This window comes from Parasteatoda tepidariorum, chromosome 9 (genome assembly GCF_043381705.1).
Source record: "Parasteatoda tepidariorum isolate YZ-2023 chromosome 9, CAS_Ptep_4.0, whole genome shotgun sequence".
Lineage (NCBI taxonomy): Eukaryota > Metazoa > Arthropoda > Arachnida > Araneae > Theridiidae > Parasteatoda > Parasteatoda tepidariorum.
In genome coordinates, this window is record NC_092212.1 from 25,352,834 (window position 1) to 25,375,089 (window position 22,256).

The following is a 22,256-nucleotide window of genomic DNA, read 5'->3' on the forward strand; positions in this document are numbered from 1 at the left end:
ATAATATGTTTGTGTGTATTGAGCTGTTATATAGTGGAAATATTAGAAACACGAAAATTACCTATCTTGAAAGAATAATGAACAGACTGATGAAAAAATGTCAGATTTAAAAAAAATGTGATTTATGGCAAGAATGCTCCAAGTGCTGCTATTGAAATATGTACTACCTCCTTAAAAACTCCTATATATGTACCTTTTACACCTCCTGATTGATTAAAACCGAATTGAAGATACAATTGTGATATTGCCTAAAAAAGTGTGGAATTTCAAATTCTTTAAATGGGCATAAAGATAATTTTTTGTGGGGCACAGCAAATGAGGATGACTTAGAGTTTGTATGATGGGATGATACTGCTAACATTACTGCCTGCAACACAGATGGTATTTTGGAATCTTTAAATGTGTAATTTTAAAGTATGATTTATAAGTTTTCATTCTGATACATCTTTGAAAAATTCTTGTATAAATTATCTAAACTTTTCCTAATCTGAATTTTTTAGAGCATAGCTAAAAGTATTATTTCTAAAAGAAAAAACTTTATATTTAAAGAAAATTCTATGAGAGAATAATGCAAAAATAATTGTGGATAACATATTAAAAATAGTTTTTGTAAGAAGTAAATTGATACAGAGTTATTCATGCCAATCTCACTGTTTATACTGCATTGATATTTCCTGATCGACAAATGTCTGTCGACTCCCTGTTTTTCGGAACATTTTAGGAGTTTGGAAAGGAGACTTATACACCAATATATACAGTAATGAGGAATACTAACCGTAACTTCATTTATTGCAATGGCAGCAACAGGAGCAGGATGACCGAGCAACTGGCGTACAAAAACAAGTCGGCTAAGGTCCCACAATATGCACGTTCTATCGCGAGAGCCACTGACAATTAAGTTATACGCACGGGACGCAGCCAGACATGTGATTGGCTCAGTGTGACCATATAGATTCTTCTTAATGGTCAGTTTCTTTTTGTCATAGTGCCATACAGTAACCATCTGAGAAAGAGAGAACAGAAACAGTTTTAACAAAGGTATAGAACAGAGGCTTGAAGAAACTAAACAAAAATACAGGTAGCAAAACAATACAAAATGTATTCATAAGTATAATGTTGAGATAAAAATTATATACACACAGAGAGCTAGATAACTACAACAAATTTGTATTGTTCTTTATCAGACATGTAAAGTAACATTTTATAAAACATATTGAAGTAACTAACGAAAAATTTAAATAAAAGTCTTATATCATACCTAGCCTCATTTTATATTATACCCAGACTATTATAAGTTAACATTGTAAAGATATCAAAATTTAGTCTTTGTAATTAGCTAAAAAAAATACTTTGTTTATAAAAAAAACTTTGATCAATTTGCAAATATAAATTTAAATGCTTTAATAAGGTAGTAATAGTAGTTCTTTATTTATGTCACACTAGAGCTGCACAATAGGCTATTGGTGACGGTCTAGGAAACATCTCTGAGGATGATCCTAAGACAGGCCATCACAATTTTTTAGCCTGATGACTTACACGTGAAGGTGAGTAAGGTGCGTTAAAAAGAGAATTGAGAATAAAAAATTGATTTGATCATACTCATAACTCATCACAAAAAAAAAATCTTTGCTTTTCATTAAAACTAAAAAACTTTCCTTGATAACAGTCATTTAAGATTCAGTATTCATAAAATAAAAACTATTTACAAGAAATATGTTGTTTGTTTAGATTGTTAAACAAAACAAAATTTCAATAATTTTTACGACTGGATAAAAATAAGTACAATGAAGTGAATGATTCAATTTTGAAAATACTCATTTTTTCAACAAATTAAAAACTTCACACAGTTATGGTCTTTATAGTAAATTAATTAGGTAAGCTGTTGCTGATGTAAAAAGCGTATACATTTATAATAAGTTTAACATTTTAGATAACTATATTAATGGATATGCTGATTCTCACCCTGTTAATATTCTAACACAGTTTTCAAATGACTTTGAGAAAGTAAAAGACAAATGCCCAATTATAGATGTGAGGATAATAATTGGATACTTCAATGCTTACATTTTAGAGATGAAAATGAGCTAAGTTATACTGGAAGACATAGCTTGCACTTACAACCTGTGTCAAAATCAGACTCTCAGGAACTATTTGACACATTTGGTTCAAATTTTGTATTCTGTCATGCAAAATTACATACTTTAAAATGTAAAAAAATTTATACCTTACAATTCAAATCCTCTATTATTATATAAAATTATAAAAAGCAATAAATATTTACTAATATTTATTTTTTGTATGGAATTATCTTTGAATAAATGAGTTCTATAATTGTGTCCCAAATTTTTTAAATTTGCTTCATAATCTCTCGAGATATAGCAGAACACATAAAAATAAAATTAACATTAAGGGGCCCTAACTTCGTAACCGCTCTTCAGACCAAACTAACCGGACCATATTTCCCAAATTGCGGCTACCCCCTAGATAACCTCCTTGAACCACTGAAATTGAGTCCTAGAACACAAAGATCTAATTGTTAGTTCAAAAGCTATTCAGGGTGGTCCTTTTTTTTTTTTTGCATACTGTACAAAAGGAACATGTACAAATCTTAATTTTGTTTAGAATTAACTTAATTTTAGGAATTAATTTTGTTTCGAATTGCCAAAAAAAAATATATTTCATGTTACAGTTCAAACCATTCCAATGAAATACTGCTTTTGACATTGAAGTTTGGATTGGTGTATTGAAAAATTAGCTCAAAGATTTTGTAAACAACTTATTGATGGTGGTTGGCAACTTTTCCTCACTAGCACACATAGTTCTTTTTCATAGATTATACAACAAAAGAAAAAACACAAAGCACTAACTAGAAATCAAATAAGAAGGGTAACATACTGAATTGGTCCCAGCAGTTATGATGATTTTGTCATTAGGGGCAGCACAGCACAAAATCTCCCCAGAAGGGGTATCTTCCCAAACAAAGAGAGCTCTTTCCATTTCATAAGGTCCAATACGGATGCTGTGATCTGCAAAACCCCAGGCTACATATCTGGAATAGAGTGGTGGAACTAACACTTTATGCTGTTCCACAGCCATTAGGGTTTTTTCATGAAACACTATATGTCCAACTGGTCCTTTTACATCTGCAAAATAAAACAAATAATGAGACTAAACAACACTGAAGCATCCAATTTTAAAGTTACAATTTTTATATAAAAATAATATTCCTTTATATGATATTTCTGCTTTTATAGAAGATTCATGAAACAAAAAAACAGCAAGTTAACTCTTTGACATAGAACACGGGTGACACTTTTATACAATTTTTCTGACACTCTATAATTACAAGTAAGAATATATTTTCGTAAGTCTCAATTATCAAAAACAGCTAATGGCTAATAAAAAAAATTGGTTTCTGAAAAGGAATTGTATTATCGAATTATATTTGTACTTAAATATAAAATCCAAAATAAGTAGTTAGAATATTTTTTCATTCATGTTCAAAAATGTATCAATAATTGAGTTAGTAAATTAAAGAAATTTCAATCCATCATCAAAATCATGAATTATTGTTTCTTTCAGATCTAAATAACTGCAAATTAAAAAAATTACTTTTTGGAAGTGAATTGTGTTTGGAAGATTCTACCTTTAATGCAGAAAAAGACACTACTGTTCCATGCTGTATATCATAAACATAAATTAAAATAAAATGATAAATATAATATTTTTCACTCATTTTCACCAAAATAATACAAAATAATGAAAAAAATATGTTTACTAAAAATTCTGCAGTAACAGTATTGTTAACATATATACTGTCTGTGGCAAGAGCTCCAATGAAAACTTAAAACGTAATTTGCACAAAAACCTAAACTTTAGATCAAGAATTCTGAAGCTGTTTTAAAATATTCTCCTTTTATAATGCTAATCATAGGAACATTTGGATTTATCTAATTTAGAAAAAAAAAATTAGCCATGCAGTTATTGTGGAAATAGCTTTTCAGCTGTTCTGCATCAGGGTCTGCCCAGGATAAACTTACTACTGTTTAGTGGTACCTTCACAAATTCAACTTAAGGAAAAACGGTGTTTCACAAAATACTTATAAAAGCAAGTTCTAAGATACCCCCCCCCTGCTTCGTAAAATTTTGGACAATGATTTTTATGGATTTTTGGATACAATTTTAAGCCCAAAATTTTACACTAGCAAAATTTTTTTTGAACATATGGGAAATATATATAGAAATTTACTAGTCATAAATGATTTTTATATGTAGTGACAATTTTTAAAAATATTTTCTTATTTTACCAAATGTTGTGTTGAATTTTTAATATAATTTTCAATTTTAATAAATTATGTCTAAATTTTCACAAAATAGGTACCTCTTAAAAAAACCTAGACAGACCTCTGTGTAGTGTTGCTACAACTCTCTTTCCTTTTTATGACTATCAGTGAGCCTATTTCTGCCCAAACTGTCTGACTGTTTTAGATAGCCTCTCTGTAAATAAATTAAGCAGTTTTGGTCTGCCAATTTTTGTGTAAGGGTTGAAAACCTGTGAAGAGGGGCAGGAGAGAGGTGAGGAAGAGAGGGGAGAGGACTGGACTAGCTGCTAGAAGAAGTGGAGAAAAGGATTTTTGGTAGAAAATTCTGAAGAATAAAGATACATCTACCCTGAAAGAATGGCTGCAACAGGACTGAACAATTAAGATAAATCCAGCGAATAATATCCTGCCACTTACAAATAGATCATCAGCTCCTCAACATTTTTAAGCACATGTGCAAGATAAGTGACTTTAGATTTTATTAACTCCAGCAGTGATTCCCTTTTCTTAAAGATTCTTCAAATCTGTTTGTCACATGTTGATATAATATAATTTGTATAGTATAATTTAATATAGTATATAGTAATATAGTATAATTTGTAATGATCTTATTTTATTATGCCACATGGTCAAATTTATTCTCATGAGTAAATCTTGATAATTGAGTTGATCATCATTAAAATTGCTTAAGTTAATTCTATCCCTTGTGATCATTATTTCTGGACAGATATTTTTTTTATACTTTATTTGTATGTGTTGGTGATGATTTGGGATAGGCCTTAGTTGTAAAAATGCATTAGTACTAAATTGTAACAATTGTCCCACTATACTTTACCCAAATTGTCACCACATCTGTGCATGTAATATTGACCGTATCTTACCATATTATTTTTTATGAAGATATCTATGAATAAGCTAATAAAAATAAAATATTCACCCTATTTAGTGATCATGTAGTTGATCTAGGATATTACAGATTATCATTTATTTTAATGTATGTGGTTTGCATTTGGTTTTTGTAATGTATCTAGTGGTCCTTAGCTATGAAAAGGTTTAAAAATAATGATATACACTATTAATGTGAATATTACAGCGATAAATGGCAAATAATGTTTCGCATATCAATAATTCAAAACCCTTTCGTTAAGCAATTGAAAAAAACAAGACTAATAAATACATTGCTAAAAGTAGAACTTGTTGCTTCTTAAACTCACCTTTGACAGCATGTTTAGAAGGTTCTAAATTGTCAAGATTGTGGAAAAATAATTTGTCTAAGCTGTAGCTTAAACCTGGCATTATGGGGCCTGGATCAATGATACTAGTTCGATTGGTAATTTTCTTTGAGGGATGAGGTTTTTTAAATAGCTGAAAAGAAAAAGAATTTTTATTCAATACAGAATAAAAGCAAGAATTATTCTAAAAAATTTCAATAACTCTTTTAATCTGATTGTCACATATATTCAACAGCATGAAATGCTCTCCTTTCCCGGTCTCAAAATACTCTCACTCTCTTTCCCGGTGTTCAAAAATATAATTTTTGGCACAAATGGTATGTCCATAGGATTTGAGATACATGTAGGTTTGACCTTTTACTCGAAATGAGAGACATGACTCACATGCACATGCTTTTTGATTATATAAACAAGAGGGGAAGGGAATGTTTCCAAATCCCATGCTTTAAGATGGCTTTTTAAAATGAGCATGAGGTATTTGTTTTTAGTAAGAGGGAGAGTTTTATTTCTTAAAAGCATGTGGAGTATTTCGGTTTACAGTCTAGTTTTAAATTAATAGTAAGATTTTGTAAATGTCACATATTTCTGTTTTTACCCTTACCATGAAGCATCAGTATATGTGTAAAAATGTATTTCAACAAGAAAAAACTTGAAGTATGTTAATAAAAAATATTTTTTCATTAATCCACTTTACAGTCCTTTACTAAAGAATATGTTCATATTTTGACGATTTCAAGCATTTAGGTTTAGCGTCAAAGAATCCTCTGCCCTTGAACAGGCGGTCGTGAAAGAGACTCTCAGCCTCAGCGATTAGAGAAGTTTTACAACTTCCATCGCGAAAGGGTTAAGCCAAGAGAGTTTTATTCCCTTATTACATTGAGCATTTGTGAAAGTTTGAATAGAAATTTCTTTTCAATACACAAAATTTTCATTGAATTACATTGGACAAAACAGGTTTTTCAGCAGGAAAATAATGGACAAAAAGATATCTTTTGGAATCACAATCTCACATTTGAAGCACATTGTTGAGCTCCCATTGACTAGGAGCTCAACACTCATGCAGTAATTGTCATGTTTATTAATTTATTTCAATTCATTGCAAATTACTGATTTATTGAATGCGAAAAAAAATTAAAATGAGAAAACATAAACTAGACACACCAAATGAATTATTTTAAGATGATTAGTTCAAACTAAATTTAACTCATTTAAAATTAAATTAGAGAAGTTTTTGGGATTTTTTAGTTATTTTCTTTTGCTAAAATGTTCTACCAATTCCTAACAACACACTGAAATAGGACAAACATAGGCAGATATTGTTTCATGTAAGTCTGTAAGCTCATCTTCAATTGAAGACAAAGCTATACTATTCACCATATAGTACTTATACTATGAAAAATTTTAAAAAGAATATAAGACCGAAATAAGAAAAACTTGTCAAATAACCGACAAAGGGAAGACTTAACAGCTAATTTATTTCTAATCATTGTTATGCACCATAAGCTTTGCAACATTATAAAGTGAACAAAAAAGTGGCCAATACAAACCGAAGGTCAATAGGAATAATCAACTTTGGAAAGACAAATATATTATATGTAAAAAAGAGCATCAAAGTAAACATTTATATAGGGTGTGTATCCAAATCTCTCAACAAAAATTAAGCACTTTTTAAGCACTATATATACATTAACAAAATGGAAAATAATTTTCAAAGACTTAACATGATCATGATAAAATAACTAGTTTCAGAAAAAAAAACTTTTCTTGATTACATTAGCCACCATAAAAAGATCGAAATATTTTTTGGTTTGATTTCAGAGGGTGGAAAATGAAGCCTGGAATTGAGAATATGTTGCAAAGCTCAGCAGAGTTGCACATGAGAATGCAAGAATCTCCCCGATCCTAGCTCAGTAGTCCCTCCCATATATTTTATCAAACATGCAACGTGATTGGCGCTATCATACGTTACAGACCGACTGCACGACGAAATGGATTGTGGTTCAATGAATTGTGAACACGTTGATTAAAACAATGTGAAAACCTCATTTTTCAATCATGCGCAGAAAAAATAGACATGGTAAAGAAGAAAAAAATCTCATTTTCGAAAAGGGAGAATTAAGCACTTTTTAAAAACACCCCATAAAAAAAAGTCCTTTATAAATGAAAATCAGAAATAAGCACCCTTAAGCACTTTTTAAAAACGCTGCGCACCATGTTATATATAAAAATCAGTAGATTAGTCAAGATTTACAAAACTTCTTTAAATGTTATATTTTTAGAAATTACAATTTACCTGCTTTGGTATCTGGCCAAAATTGTTAATAAAACCAATGGTAGCATTTTTCTTAAGAGGATCATCAATGCTATAAATATCAACATTCCCTTCATAGAACAGATGGTGGAAAACATTCACAGCTTCAACAGCTGCAGTCCCCTGTTGCTTGTATCCAAATATTAAATCAATCCATTCATGAAGATGAGTACTTACAAAATCACATTCTAAGGCCTGAAACACATCAAAAATATAAGGGTAATTTTTAAGTTATTTTTATGTAAAACAAATAAATTGTTAACATATCTACAGCAAAAATGTAGAGGGAAAAAAAAGTAAGTTAAAAAGATATTCAATATAAATAGCGATTCCAAAAAAATTAGCCAAAACTAAATAGAAAAAGTTGCCAAATAAATATTATGAGAGTCATAATTTTTTTTCAATTCGAAAAATTTTAAGAATAGTGTACTTAAGTTACTTTTCACAATTTTTGCATAAATTTTAAGTAGCTTGGCAACAGAAGGGTTAAACTACAAAACAGTAATAATACAACAAAAACAGGTAAAGTTTTTGCATCAATTGTAAACAAGAGATCAAGTCAATAACTATAATAATCATTTATTCTGTTTCAATTCATTATTTAATAAGAAATTCAATATTAACTTCAAATTTGAAAAATCCTTTATAAAACTTTAAGCTGTTATGCCTGGAACACTCAGAGAATTAAATTATAAGTAGGACAGACTTATAAAAAAGAAAGATAAAATAAGGATTATAAATATAGACATAGCAGTATTGATGTTCAATAATAATATTGATTGCAACATTTTGTTGATGAAATGCGCAAATAGTTTGAAATTCTAGTCAATATTTTTACATTTGTTTACATCTTGAATCTGTTTTTTTACAACTCTTTTGGTTGAAGAGTGAGAGAAGAAAGATGTCAAATACAACATCATACAGAGTAATAAAATAAAGTTTGCAAATCTTTTAAGTTTGATCTAAAGTCTCTTGATCATGTGCTAGCTCCACGTAAATTGGAATGCGATGTGAATGCGTTAGTCAGTCATACTTCAATTGCTAACAGTCAGTCATACTTCAATTGCTAGAAGTATGACTGATTAACGTATTCACATTCCATTCGAATTGCTAACACTTGCATTTCCTTATCACATGTTGCTATACTGATTGATCATCATGGTAAGTTTCATAAGTTGATGATGTTTCTTCATGCATTGTCAATAATAATTGTGCTTATCATTAAAAATATGTTAACTATTTTTAGTGTAGGTCATGTGTTTATTAGTTCATGTTAAGTTACATTCAGTTTTCAATAAATGAACTTTTGCAATCTTGCTCAAGGTCGGAGTGTGTTATTCTTTTCAAACATGTGGGTTTTTTCAACTTTTGTTAAAAGTGAGTGGCAAACTGAGGGTATTTCACATCCTAGATTAATTAAATAATGGATTGAATGCAGATTTTATATGGCATGGGAGAAATAATGGACTAGATTATGACTGACTTAAGTGACATTATTTAAGAAAGCTAATCAACTAAGAGAAAAAGATAGGCATCTCCAAGATCAAGAAATCATTCTCTGTCTAAAGAATATTTAAGTAATATTTACACACAAAAAAAGGGATGTTTTCATCGAAATTCCGATTTAAATTACTATAGTCAAGGAGCTTAAATAAGTTTTTTATTTATGTAAAAGTACATTTAAAATCTGAAAATTTAAATGCTATTAAAAAGAATTAACAATAAAATGTACATTATTACAAATGATTCAAAGAGAAAAATATATATAGAGTTACTTAAATTCATGAATTTTAGAGGAAGAAAATGCTTGCATATCCTAAATTAAGAAATTATTTGAAAACCAATGCATATTTTGATAAGTTAAACAGGGCAAAAAACATACTTGTCTATGGACACGAATGAATTCTCTAGGGTCATTTTTAGCCCAAGGTGGAAGAACAATGTCATTTAAAGGCACTCCATTTTGTTTAGAACCTGAAAAGCAAAGGTAGGGAATTCTATGTAATGAGAATAATTAAAATATACATAAATGTGGGTAAAGATCTAAATGCAAGTATATGTGACAGTGACACATTATGTTTCATTCGACACAAGTAAGCACTTAGTAAATTTCATATTTTAATGTCAAAAATATTTCTTCCCAAACTACAATTACTTCTGATGAGAGTAAATATGAGCTCACCTAAATCAAAATTATTGGAATTGAGAAGGAATTCTGGCAGATAGAAGAACTCTGGAATGAGCTCTTTCACGTCCGCCATATTATGCTTAGCAGCTGAAAGCCAGGCATCTTTAATGCTGTGAAACATACGATCCGCAAGATCAAAATGGCCACCCTACGAAAACAAAAGTATAGAACATTTTCTTAATAAAAGAAAAAAATAGATAATCAGATATGTTTGAGCTATACTAAAATGATGTAGCTAATAGTAAAAAAGTTTTAATTGTAAAAAGCAAATTAAAAGTCTATTATAAATTTAAAAGGAACTTAAAGAATGATATTTTTTAAAGCATCAAATAGTTATTTACATGATAAGTAAAAGATAAAAATCCTATAACAACCAACCAATAGGAGCAGTCTTAGTAAAATAATAGAGATAATTTCAGAGACTGAAGCAGCAAAATTTTTTCCAATTTCTGAAAATTATTTGAAAATCTGATGAAGCTGAAAAATGACTAAAAACATGCAATTAAAACATATCTCTAGACTCAATGGCATAGATTTTTTTATTTATTAAGCATTACATATTTTATGTAATGATAAAAAATTATATATAATTCATTAAATTTTTATAACAAGATTGTGAATTAAACTCAGAATATGTCAAATGCAATTTTTATTTATTTATTTATTTTTTTAAAAAAAGGCCCGCAATAGCTATTTAGATGACTGATGGTCTAAGAAGCAATTTAGTTATTCCACACAATCCATAATTATTTTATTAATTTTTGATCCACAGAATCCATAATTATTCTATTAATTTTTAACATATTTTCTCAATATAGGACAAACTTTACGATTGCAGTAAATGTAGAAGAATTTATGCCTGTTTAATCTAAAAAATTTCTTTTTCTATCCAATTCCAATATTTAATTTTTATAAAATATAATTTTTATAACAAGATTGTGAATTAAACTCAAAATACCCCAAAATTCTAAGGCATTATAATTCTTCTTCTTTTTTGCAATGCAAGAAAAATCAAATGCAATTTTTATTAATTATTATTTCTTTTTTTTTTAAAAAAAAAAGGTCTGCAATAACTATTTAAATGACTGACGGTCTGAAAAACAATTTAGTTATTCCACACACTCCATAATTATTCTACTAATTTTTGATGTACTTATCAATATAGGATAGACACTATGGTTGCAGCAGATGAACAATTTATACCAGTTTATCTAAAAAAAAAAATTTTCTATCTGCAAACACAATTATCATTACATAAAATTAAAAAAAAATTTTTTTTCAGCCCCATTGCAATGTAAAGAATATTTCCACAAGCTTTTTTGACAAAAATATACTAATGTAAATTCTTCTACAAAGAAAATAAATAAAAAAAATAGAAAAATATTTAAAGTTAAATAAGTTGAAGGGCAAGAATAAAGACCCATAAAATGATTTATTAAAGATATAAGTACCTGTAAATGCAAGAAATGTTGCGTGAATGGTTCCATTCGCACAAGATATGATGCAACTATCATTGCTGATGAATAAAATGTTCCATAATGATATGGTGGAGTTTCACCTGGAAAGATTTATTAATAGATTAGATTATTAGTTTGAATTCGGTAAATGATGTAAAAATAAATGAAGTGTAAATAATAGCAATAAATGAAAAATTATACACTTCATACAAAAACATTAAAATAATTTTCATTAAGAATAAAAGAAAAATAAACCAATTTTTTTTTAAATCATAAATTTTTTTTAAATATTCTCAAAAGACAGTATAAAAAATGTTTAAATTATTTAAAAAAGTTTTATAAATTATTCTATTTTCAGAAGAAAAGAAAAGGAAGAGTGAAGACAAAAATTTAAAGTAGTACACGCAATTTTATTTGTTTATTAAAAAAAAGTGTAATGCTTACTTGTGACACACCTGTTAAAATTCTTTTTTAATAATTTTAACATTTCACCTTGAATTCACCTTTTAGATTTTGTTACATCACTTTATTAATAAAGTTTCTTGAATTAATTTAAATTAAATTTCAGATAAAAACAATTATTTATCAGCTTTGATTTTTAAAATTTAACTAGGTTAAAGTGAAACAATGAGTGGAAGAAGAATTAAAGTGAATTTCAGTCAATTAGCTTTAAAGTTTATAAGATGATTTTCAAGAAAAAATATTATGTATTGTTTTAACTTCATGTGCACACATCTTCAACTCCTGAAATCGATAACATCCTTTTTCACTCGTCATTTAGTTCACAGTCTTGGCAATTAAATTTGCTATGGAAACAGGTTTACAAAAGTTACGAACAAACTGTTAGTTCAAAATGCACTTTGAACCTTCTTTCCTTACAAAAACATTAAAAAACATCACATTTTTATCCACTGAGATCTTTGGAATTTAGGAAAATAAACTGAATTTTGTTTAGTTAAATAAGATCCTTCCACATAAATCTCAATTTTTTCCAGAAATGTCACTTAGAAACTTTTGCCATTGAGTATTGGAGCTGTCTGGTTTATTACATAAGCACCTGAATGTGGAGACAGGGTTTGTGATCTACTTATTTTTGTTGTCATAGAAGAGGTGTATGAATAATGCTTAGTTAAGACATTAAAATCCCATTAACTTCATTTAAGAAAAAAATTAAACTTGAGATTTTTTGATTTTGAAATAAAAGTTCAGTTTGGAAAAAGAAAAGAATTAATTTTTTTTTCTGAAACTGAGTTCAAGAGTTACTACAGAAAGAAAACACAAAAGATTCTTAAAAATTATTCAACTCAAAATTTTACGAAATGAATTAAAACCTAAATTTTGTTTTATGCAATGTTTACATCATCATTTATTCCTAAAATTAGAATACTATAGTAAAAGTCAAAGCAAAAAAGAGGGCATTGTGACTTTTTTATGAAAGCATGGAGTTTGTGATCTGCTTATTTCGCAACAAGGAAGTATGGAGTCCGAAATTGAAAAATAAATGTTTATATATCATTTGAATAGCACTTTTCAACTATGAAATACATAATCAAATGCATTTCCAAACATTCTTCTAAAATAAAAGAAAGGGAGGTCACAAATGATTGCTTCCAAAAATTAAATTCTAATACTGTTGAAAACTACAGTGATACCATAAAGCAAAACTTAATTTATTTCTTGTGAAGTGAAACTTAAAAGTTTACTCACCATGCGGATCATCCCACTCCTTAAAGCGTTTCAGAAATTGGTGAAGCCTATCAGGCGTCTGAGCGCCCATAGGTTTGGTAAAATCACGAAATGTTGCCTGGTCATTTAAATCCAGCTCCTGAATTAAGATAAAATGTATTAATCAGACAACAAAAAAAAAGAAATGTGATAAAAATGATTTATCAAAAAAAGAAGATTTAAAAAAATAATGCTAGCTAAAAAAAATACAAGAGGTAAAATAAAATTCACTAAGTTCGAAATTAAGCAAATACAATCAAATTATATAATTGTTACATGTACTTGTAGTATATCTTATTGCAAAAAATTTTTACATTTCTGTCAGTATTATTTATTTATTGACAGAACCAAAAAATTTTTATTTATTTTTCGAAGTATCTTTTCCTAAAAAACGTTTGGAATTTGCTTTAAAAACGCTCAAAATTTAAAATTTAGTAAAATTTCTACATAGAAAACATGAATTTTTTTACAAATAAAATGTTCAGTATTCTTAAATTTTAAAGACTTTCTTAAAAATTTTACATTAAAATAATGCTATTGAACAGGATAATTTTTGTACAGACAACAATTTTATGGTATTCATTAGATAAAAAGGATTTCTCACGAAATACTACAAATGAAATACAAACAAATAAGTGCAATAATTATAATGGGTATAAAAAGACAAATTTCAATATTTTTTTGATAAAATAATTTTCTTTAATCCAAATTGTTTGAGATATTGAAGTTTTATGGACATTTTAAATATGTATTAAAAATTTGGTAAACATTTTTCATTGAAAGGTTAAAAAAAATATAACCATAATTTTTACTAAACCAGAAGATGGTAAAAAGGAATTACAGTTAATATAAAAATATTTCTTTCCACATAACTAAGGCATATAAGTAGATAATTAATTACCTCAGAATCATAATCAGCCAATATCCAAGGAAACACAGGATATTGCATTAAATCATTGTAAGATCGGCCAGCCAAGGTGTTTAGATGCATCAGATACTGAAAGTTGCTGATTTCACCACGCTGAAAAAAAATATTACTATCTTATTTTAAACTTTATATAAAGTGATTTTCAAAATTAGGTAAAATGAGTGAGTTCTGTGATATGGAGCAAGTAGATCATACTCCAATTTGTTTCACTTCTTGAAAAGTAAAAAATCGCTCAAGTGCCAATTTTTAGGACAATACATAATTTGCACATAGCATAATTCTTTTAAAAAAAATATATAAGAAATTTTTTTTAACATAATAGACCAGGAGAATATAGATAGAGCTTGATAAATGATAATAACCAAGTCTTTATATTCTTATTAGAAGAGGAAGTAAGAATAAGGTAGACGATAGTAAGAATATTCTTAGTAGATTAGGCTGGCTAAAATTTGCCCAAATTTTGAAAATTCTCAATTTCACAATGCATGTCATAAATGAACTTTCAATTCAGGAATATCTCTACTCTCTTTTTAAACGTTCAGAGAATTTTCCTTGATAAATATTTTTGCTACTAAAAATTATTTCATCAAAACGCCGCATGTAACTTTTTTTGATAGCGCTGTGGTGCTTTCGTCGAAAAATACGGTACAACCCAAAAAATAAGATGCGTTGAAAATTTACAAAAATATAACTAAATAGGGATAATGCTCAAAACATGGCACACATTGCGCTTAATTTATGTTGTCATATCAGTTTTAAATAAATTTATTTAAGGTTCATCACTTACTACAGAAAACTCTTATGAATGGTAAAATGAAGGATTAATTTAAACACAAAACACAATAAACTTTCTAGAATATCAAGCCTGTTCGCACATTGCCTCGTAAACGTAATATGAGGGAAGGGATGCACCGGAAGTTTTCAATATTTCTTTCTGTTTCAGGAAGCTTGTTACTGTTTACATTCAGTCACCTATCTATAATTTTTTTATTATAGCCAAGATTTGATATTTTTTTATAACTTTTAATAAATTATGGAGAAATAAAATTCCAATATAATAAAATTTTACTTACCACCCATCGCTGAGTAACAGATGTATCCCCAATAAGGCTACTCAATAAATTAGCACTATAAAAAATAACATAAATGATATTTAAATATTTTTCCATCAATTCCTGAAGTTAAAAAAAATCATTGAAAGAATTAACTTAAAAATATGTAATAAAACTGTAGTTAGACATTTTAAATATGAAAATTAAAAAAAAAAAGATGCTTTAATGAAAATGAAGTCAAAAAAAGATTTAATTGTTTACCTTGATTCAACATTGGCAGTTCTTTTTTGACCAGCTAATGATTCTTGTGCGCTGTCAGTTATTGCAGTGGCTGTTGCTAAAAATCTATAAAATAAGAAAAAATTGGACAAACATGATTTATACTTAACTTCTATATTATGGTGTATTAAAAAAAATAATTAAACTAACAAACAAAACATGAATGTATAAGCAAACATTTTTCAACATTCAATAGCACACATAGTCTTTAAGACTACAGATAGTTTATCTTATAAAATACTTATTTATGTATGATAATATTGAAAACATTAATTAATGTTGACGAAATTCGTGAGCATTCTAGATTTGGCCACTGCTATACTTTATATAATATGTTAATAACAAAAGCTAATTATAAACATTGAAACAGCTGATAAAACTAATAAGCAAACAAGCACATTTATTCATAAAATATTTTACATTTATTTTTCACAGTGAAATTTGTAAAAATATTATAGATAGATTGAAAATTTATACTATACTCAGTTAGCAATTTAGTAGATGTACAGTGAGGTGTAAAAATCTAGGGCCAGAATATATTTTTGTTTTTTGGCCTTTTAAATGGCTGTTCAAATGAGTGTTTTAATACAATTCTTGAAAGTCCATATTAAGTAGTTTATAGTAAATTCCAATTTAGACATCTGATTTTTTTTTACTTATTAATGGCTTCATTATTGAAATAGGACATGCAATCCAACATCATATAATCATCTTATAACACTACTGCAACTAATATTTAGAACATTTTCTATGCAAAACTCCAGTGCAACTAGAACTACAGTTTTCGTGACATAAAACGCTAATTTGCTTTTTATTATGCAGCTGAATTTTTTGTTCTGATCAATCACTTTTAGGCTTACATTTTAAACCACTATTGTTAGTTTTCCTAATAATTACAAAGACAAAATTTTGTTAAAGAATCAGCCTTTTTCCGATAATTTATTACTCTTTAACATAACTCAAAACATATGTATCTAACCACAGTGAAATTTTTATTAATGCAAACTGAAGGTTCATTAAGGAATTGTTAATTTTTTAAATTGTATTTATTAAAAAATAGTTTAATAGAATTAAAACATAATTTGGTTGGTTACTTTTGAGCCTAGAAATATAGTATTTTACTTTAGTAATTATGTTAATTGTTATTAAGTTTACAAATCTCTATACAAGCAATTAAGTAATAATATGATATTATTTGAATTTGAAAATTATTTATTTTTCACACTCATTTAAACAACAAAAAGCTTAAATAAATTAGAAAAAAATATACTGATCAGGAAATTTTGGAAAGTTGAAACATGTGAAAGTCATATAATCATTCCATAAAAGAATAACATAAAAAAAGAAGAAGCATCAAGACTAACTCCATAAAATGAATAAAATTAGAAAATTAAACAAAAACCAATAAAAATAGAATATAAGTAATATAAGCTTACCGAGCATAAACTTTATTTCTTATTTTTCTAGGAAAGGCAAGAAGATAGTTACGACCATCAGCAGAGAAAACTTCAAGAGCAATAGGCTGGAAAAGTAAAATAAATCAATAATTTTAAACAAAAACAGATTACCTAATTAATTATTTATAGTTTTTAGAATAAAGATAGTTTTTATTTTAAAATTATACAAATTAGACAAAAATATCATAGAAAATAAATAAATTGTATACCTGTAACAAATAACGCCGCTTATGAACATCTTTAATTTCATCATATGAAAATTTGCTGCACCTAAATTAAACAAATAAAATTTAGGTGGGCAAAGTAAGTTATGATTAAAATATATAAACAAAATTTCTTTTACAATAACTGAATAGCATATATTAGGCAGAATTTTAACACTATGAAGATTGTATCTTAATTATATGAATATTTAAAAAGTAGATTAAAAATTAATTAGCATATAATTAGTTTTGGTTTGCACACTATACAACATTATGCTCAATATATCAAAAATTATATATTCTGAATGATAGACGCATTGACATTTTTGATCATTATGTTGAAAACAAATTTTTCAGTATTAAATAATAGTGCAAAGTCAACTATCACAACTGGGCTGCTTTAACATTAAAACAAATGACCCTATTATTGTTAAATACTGAGTAAGCACTTTACTATTATTTTGATGAAAATTACCAAATTGTTGGGAAAAGGGAGGGATGCCAGTAGAAAAAATAATTTGAATTGTGTTTTTTGTGATGATTGTCTTGATCTTCTTATTATCTACTGAAAAGGAGAGGGAATCCTGGTTTAGTTGCCATGCACCAGTTGTTGGTTGGGGGAAGTAGCCCGTCAAATTCTACAGAATTTTTTTTTTTTAGAATAAAGCTCCATAAATGTTAGTTTGGTGGTATTAGAAGTTTGTCGACAGCAACCTTCTTGAACTAATAAGGTTTAACTGTTGCTGGAATTATAATTTAATTATTTTTAAAAATAAATAGTAAAAACAAATAAAATGAAGCAAAATTGAATAGTTAAAATAAATAGACTGAATTTTAAATAAACTAAATTTTTCCACGATCCTTCTTTTTTGAATTATTAGCGAATGCGTCAAATGCACTTGAGCACGATTAGATTAAGATTGATGAAATCAAAGAACTGATATAAAGAAAGCGAGATTGAATTTTGTCAAGATTGAATCAGTATATTTTTGGCACAGCCTCTCTTCCATTCCTTTTTCCTGACAATTCTCCAACTTAAAAATTATCTGTTAGTTAGATCTTTCTTATGCAGTCTAAGCAGATACTATTTAATTTTACATAACTGACATAGAATATTGTTATTCTTTTTATTTTTGCATCCATGAATATTCCGAAATGATAACTGATCAATATTAGTATGGAACTATGAGTGCAGGCTCAAACCTGAGGGCTAGTTTGGTGCTTTATGCAAAACCAAACATCATTTTGCAACTTTGGATTATGCTACTTTGACAGAAATGAAAAATAAGAACTGCAAACATTTATACAAGATTGTCTAAATAAACAAGTGAAACATGAAGTGAGGTCCATAATGATTATATTATGTTCATATCCTACCAGAGAGGTAGTCCTTTTTTTAATGAAATATTTTTTTAAATTTTCTGAAACAAGTTACGAAAATAAGTTTACTTACATTCTCTTTTGATGCTTATTCATAGGAGTAGAATTTGGTATTATCGGGTCATGCATACTGAAATGGAAATAATATATTTAAATATTATATTTATCAAAATGATAACATTGAGGTTAAGTATGAAATAAAATATGTCTTTTAAAATACTAACTTCACAGGCAATGAATCAATATCTCTAATTTCACGGGTCTTTAGCAAGGTAAAACCATCAACAACATAAAAGTGCTCCTTCCCAAATAATAGCAAACCCTCACAAGTATCAAGACCTTGTATCCGCGCACAGCGAAACATATGAGTAATCTGCATAAAGTAAACTGGTTTACTTGAAGAATTTTAGATGAAAGGAAATTGTTTTATAACAAGAAAATTACATGCATTTATAAAAAATGTACAAGGAAATTTATACTTTAGAATTAAGAGCATTTATATAACTTTTTTTATTCAATTTTAAAGATGCTTGTATACAGTACATCAAAAAACATATTTTTAACCCCAGTGAGTTTCGGTGTGATTAATTTAAGATTTAATGAAAGAAAATGAATAAATACAAATTAAAATGCTAAGAATATAGTATAGGACCACAGTTAATAAACAAATATATAAATCTTCANTTTTTGAAAGATGTTTACCTTACCATCATTTTGGAAATAATCATTAGTGTATTGCTCCATCGTTTTTTCTTCTTTTTCAGATTATTTCCAAAAAAAATTTTTTTTAGTTGTGTTTAACAATAAAAAAACGGCTTTTTGTAGCGATTCAGAAAACCGGAAAAATCAGTTATCCGGAATAGCGATGGTCCCGATCGTTCCGGATAATCGGTTCCCTACTGTATATATATTACCTTTTCTCCATCTTCTAACAATCTTAAGATGTTTTGATTTTCAGGACTACTTTCACTGCTTCGATCTTGTTCACCAGATCCATCTGTTACAACTTCAGATATATCTTGGTCTTCATCCCAATCATTAGAGCGATTAACAGAAGACTTTGACAAAAGGAGAGCTGCACGCAAACCTTGAAAACCTAGTAGTGTATGAAAAAAAACTTAATTAAAACATTTTATAACAGAGAGGTAATTTGAATAACAAATAAAGAAAACAGTTTGAAAAGGAAAAAAGTCGTAGTTCATTAGTTCATAAATCAAAGGACTAAGTCAAGACATACCAATTTCTCGTTCTTCTGAAGATTCAGTTTCAAGATTGTTAACATCCACACTGTCAAGAGAAGTAGCATCAACAGAGATTGTATCTTGTTCCACCATATTCTCTGGCCTCCACCTCTTGTAATATTCCTTACTATCAAAACTTGTGGCAACTTTGTATTTTAAAGCTCGCTACAAGAATAAATATCAAACCATGAGATAAAGCAAAATTAAAAGTTCTTGATAAAAATATAATTGTTTAATTTTTTTTTATTAAATTAGATATTGAAAACAAAAACATTAAAAGTAGCACATGTAATAGGTATTATGAAAGCTTGGATATAAATAGTGAGAGATATTGGATAATTTGAACCTACAAAAATTTATTTATTTATTCTTTTTTTGTGAGCTTATTTCTAAGAACAACAATTTTGGAAAAAAAGTTTATGAGAAAAAGATTTAATGAATATATTTATTGAGAAAAGGCTTAATGACAAGAATTAAATGATATTAAAATAATATGGATTCCAGCTTTCCTAGCAATAATATAAAATGGCACTCTTAACTGTTCAGTTAAATATGATTAATTGGTAAACATACATTAATATTGTATAAAAAAGTAAATGTACAGAAAAACTTATACTAACATTTTCTCCTCCTTCTACTTCAGGCCTGTATGGGTAATGAATGTAAAACAATTCATTTTTAACCATTTTTTTCCTCATTCGGCATGGACCTATAGTACACATAAAAGAAAGCACCAACTTTAGGCCTTTTTGCATACATACTCAAAATAAGAAGAAAAAAACATTCCTCTTTATTTAATATAAAGCTTTTTAAAAAGTACTTTAAAACATTAATGCACTAATACAGGGTTCATATTAATAGGTGGAAAAAATTTCTTCAGTTTTACAGAACTCTTCACTGAAATAATTATAAAAAATATGGCACATAGCAAAGACACATCAGTTTAAAAATATCAGAATAAATCACTTAAATAAAATCTTAAAAGCATGGAAAATTAAGAGTCATATGCAGCAAAATCAATACAAAATCATTATTTTTCCAACACACTGAATTATTGCATTATACAATATAATGATATGCCATGTAAACTTATTAACCCTTTAACACAGATGGGACACTGGTGTCTTTTTCATATATTTCTTTCTGATGTTCTAATTATAAGCAAAAATATATTTTGGTATTTTTTAATTATAAAAAAAGTCTGTTAAATTCAAAATTATATTTGTACATTTGTAGAGAAATATAAAATCCAAAAAGAGCAGTTTGACATTTTTTTCCCATTCATATTCAAATATTAATCAATTTTGTTAGTTAAAGAAATTTCAAGGATGAATGACTGTTTCACTTAGATCTAAATAACAGCAAATATGAAAAATTATTGATTGGAAGTTAGCCGTGCTTGTAAAATTGTACCTTTAATGCAGAAAAAGACACTAGTGTTTCATGCTGTATTTTATAACCATAAGTTGTTAAAACCGGGTTCTCACTCAATTTCAGAAAAAGAATTCCCTGAATTCTCCAGGTATATCAGGCAAGTTTCAATGAAAGTCCATACCATATTTTATCCATATCATGCAATTTTTCAACAGAAAATGTGAATTATTTGACAAATGTTAAATATTAGATGACAAATATTAGATTGTTGGATTAAAACATATAATAGAATGAGAATGGAGACATAGCAAGTTTCCCCAAAAAGTAAAATTTTATAAAATAATTGTAATGAATGTTAGAATTAAACTTAAATTTTAATAACTTATTACTGTTATTGACAATTCTAAGAATGGTTATCTTTCAGGTATGATAAAGGAATTTTCCAGTTTTTTTTGTAAAAAACTGCAATTTTCCCTGACTGTTCCTTGCTTTTTAAAGTTAAAATAAAATTTCCTGACAATTCCAGGTTTTCCCTGACCCGTGGGTTATGCTAAATATAATATTTTTCACTTATTTTGAACTAAATTAATACAAAATAAGAAAAAAGTATGAAAAATATGTTTAATAAATATTTAACATCTAAGTCTTAATACACCTACAAATCATTCTCTCAGGTTTCAATAATTCTGAACATTTGACAGAATTTTAAACAAAAGACTGTTTATCATTAACCACCATCAAAGATTGAAAAAAAGGTAAAAACTTTTATCAGAAGTTAAAAAAACAACCAAAATTCTCATTGAGTAAACAGTTGAAGCGCAAAGAAATTATTGAATCAGTAAATATATTTTTATAAACTTTCCATATTGCAATCTAAACTTAACAACTTTGTAGGGAAACACTCAAAAAGTTAAAATAGACATTTTTTTTTAAAAAAAAAGAAAAAGAAAACAGTAAAACACCTAAAATTTTAATTTTTCCAAGTTCTTAACTATTTACTTCAGGCTTTTAGTAAAAATGTTCATTTTGCCTAAGTTTTATGAACCATCTAAAGGCAACACCTGCACGTTCTAGGTTTTGAAAATTTGCAGATATGCACAAACAATA

At 27.6% G+C, this 22,256-nt stretch overlaps 1 protein-coding gene across 2 annotated transcripts in view; it reads right to left on the reverse strand.

The window, feature by feature from the left end:
- The window catches only part of LOC107445035 (WD repeat and FYVE domain containing 3 bchs), a 96,865-nt gene that overhangs the window by 9,597 nt on the left and 65,012 nt on the right, over positions 1–22,256 (reverse strand). For both annotated transcript variants that reach the window (XM_043047239.2, XM_043047238.2), the window contains exons 46-63: positions 20,396–20,484; positions 19,772–19,940; positions 19,449–19,630; positions 18,759–18,907; positions 18,608–18,664; positions 17,161–17,221; positions 16,931–17,016; positions 15,477–15,560; positions 15,237–15,291; positions 14,137–14,256; positions 13,218–13,335; positions 11,505–11,611; positions 10,048–10,201; positions 9,748–9,839; positions 7,848–8,060; positions 5,537–5,687; positions 2,896–3,143; positions 776–1,003 (exon numbers count right to left, since the gene is read on the reverse strand). In XM_043047239.2, the coding sequence (XP_042903173.1) occupies positions 776–1,003; positions 2,896–3,143; positions 5,537–5,687; positions 7,848–8,060; positions 9,748–9,839; positions 10,048–10,201; positions 11,505–11,611; positions 13,218–13,335; positions 14,137–14,256; positions 15,237–15,291; positions 15,477–15,560; positions 16,931–17,016; positions 17,161–17,221; positions 18,608–18,664; positions 18,759–18,907; positions 19,449–19,630; positions 19,772–19,940; positions 20,396–20,484 (2,363 nt within the window). The remainder of the gene's footprint in view (positions 1–775; positions 1,004–2,895; positions 3,144–5,536; positions 5,688–7,847; positions 8,061–9,747; positions 9,840–10,047; positions 10,202–11,504; positions 11,612–13,217; positions 13,336–14,136; positions 14,257–15,236; positions 15,292–15,476; positions 15,561–16,930; positions 17,017–17,160; positions 17,222–18,607; positions 18,665–18,758; positions 18,908–19,448; positions 19,631–19,771; positions 19,941–20,395; positions 20,485–22,256) is intronic.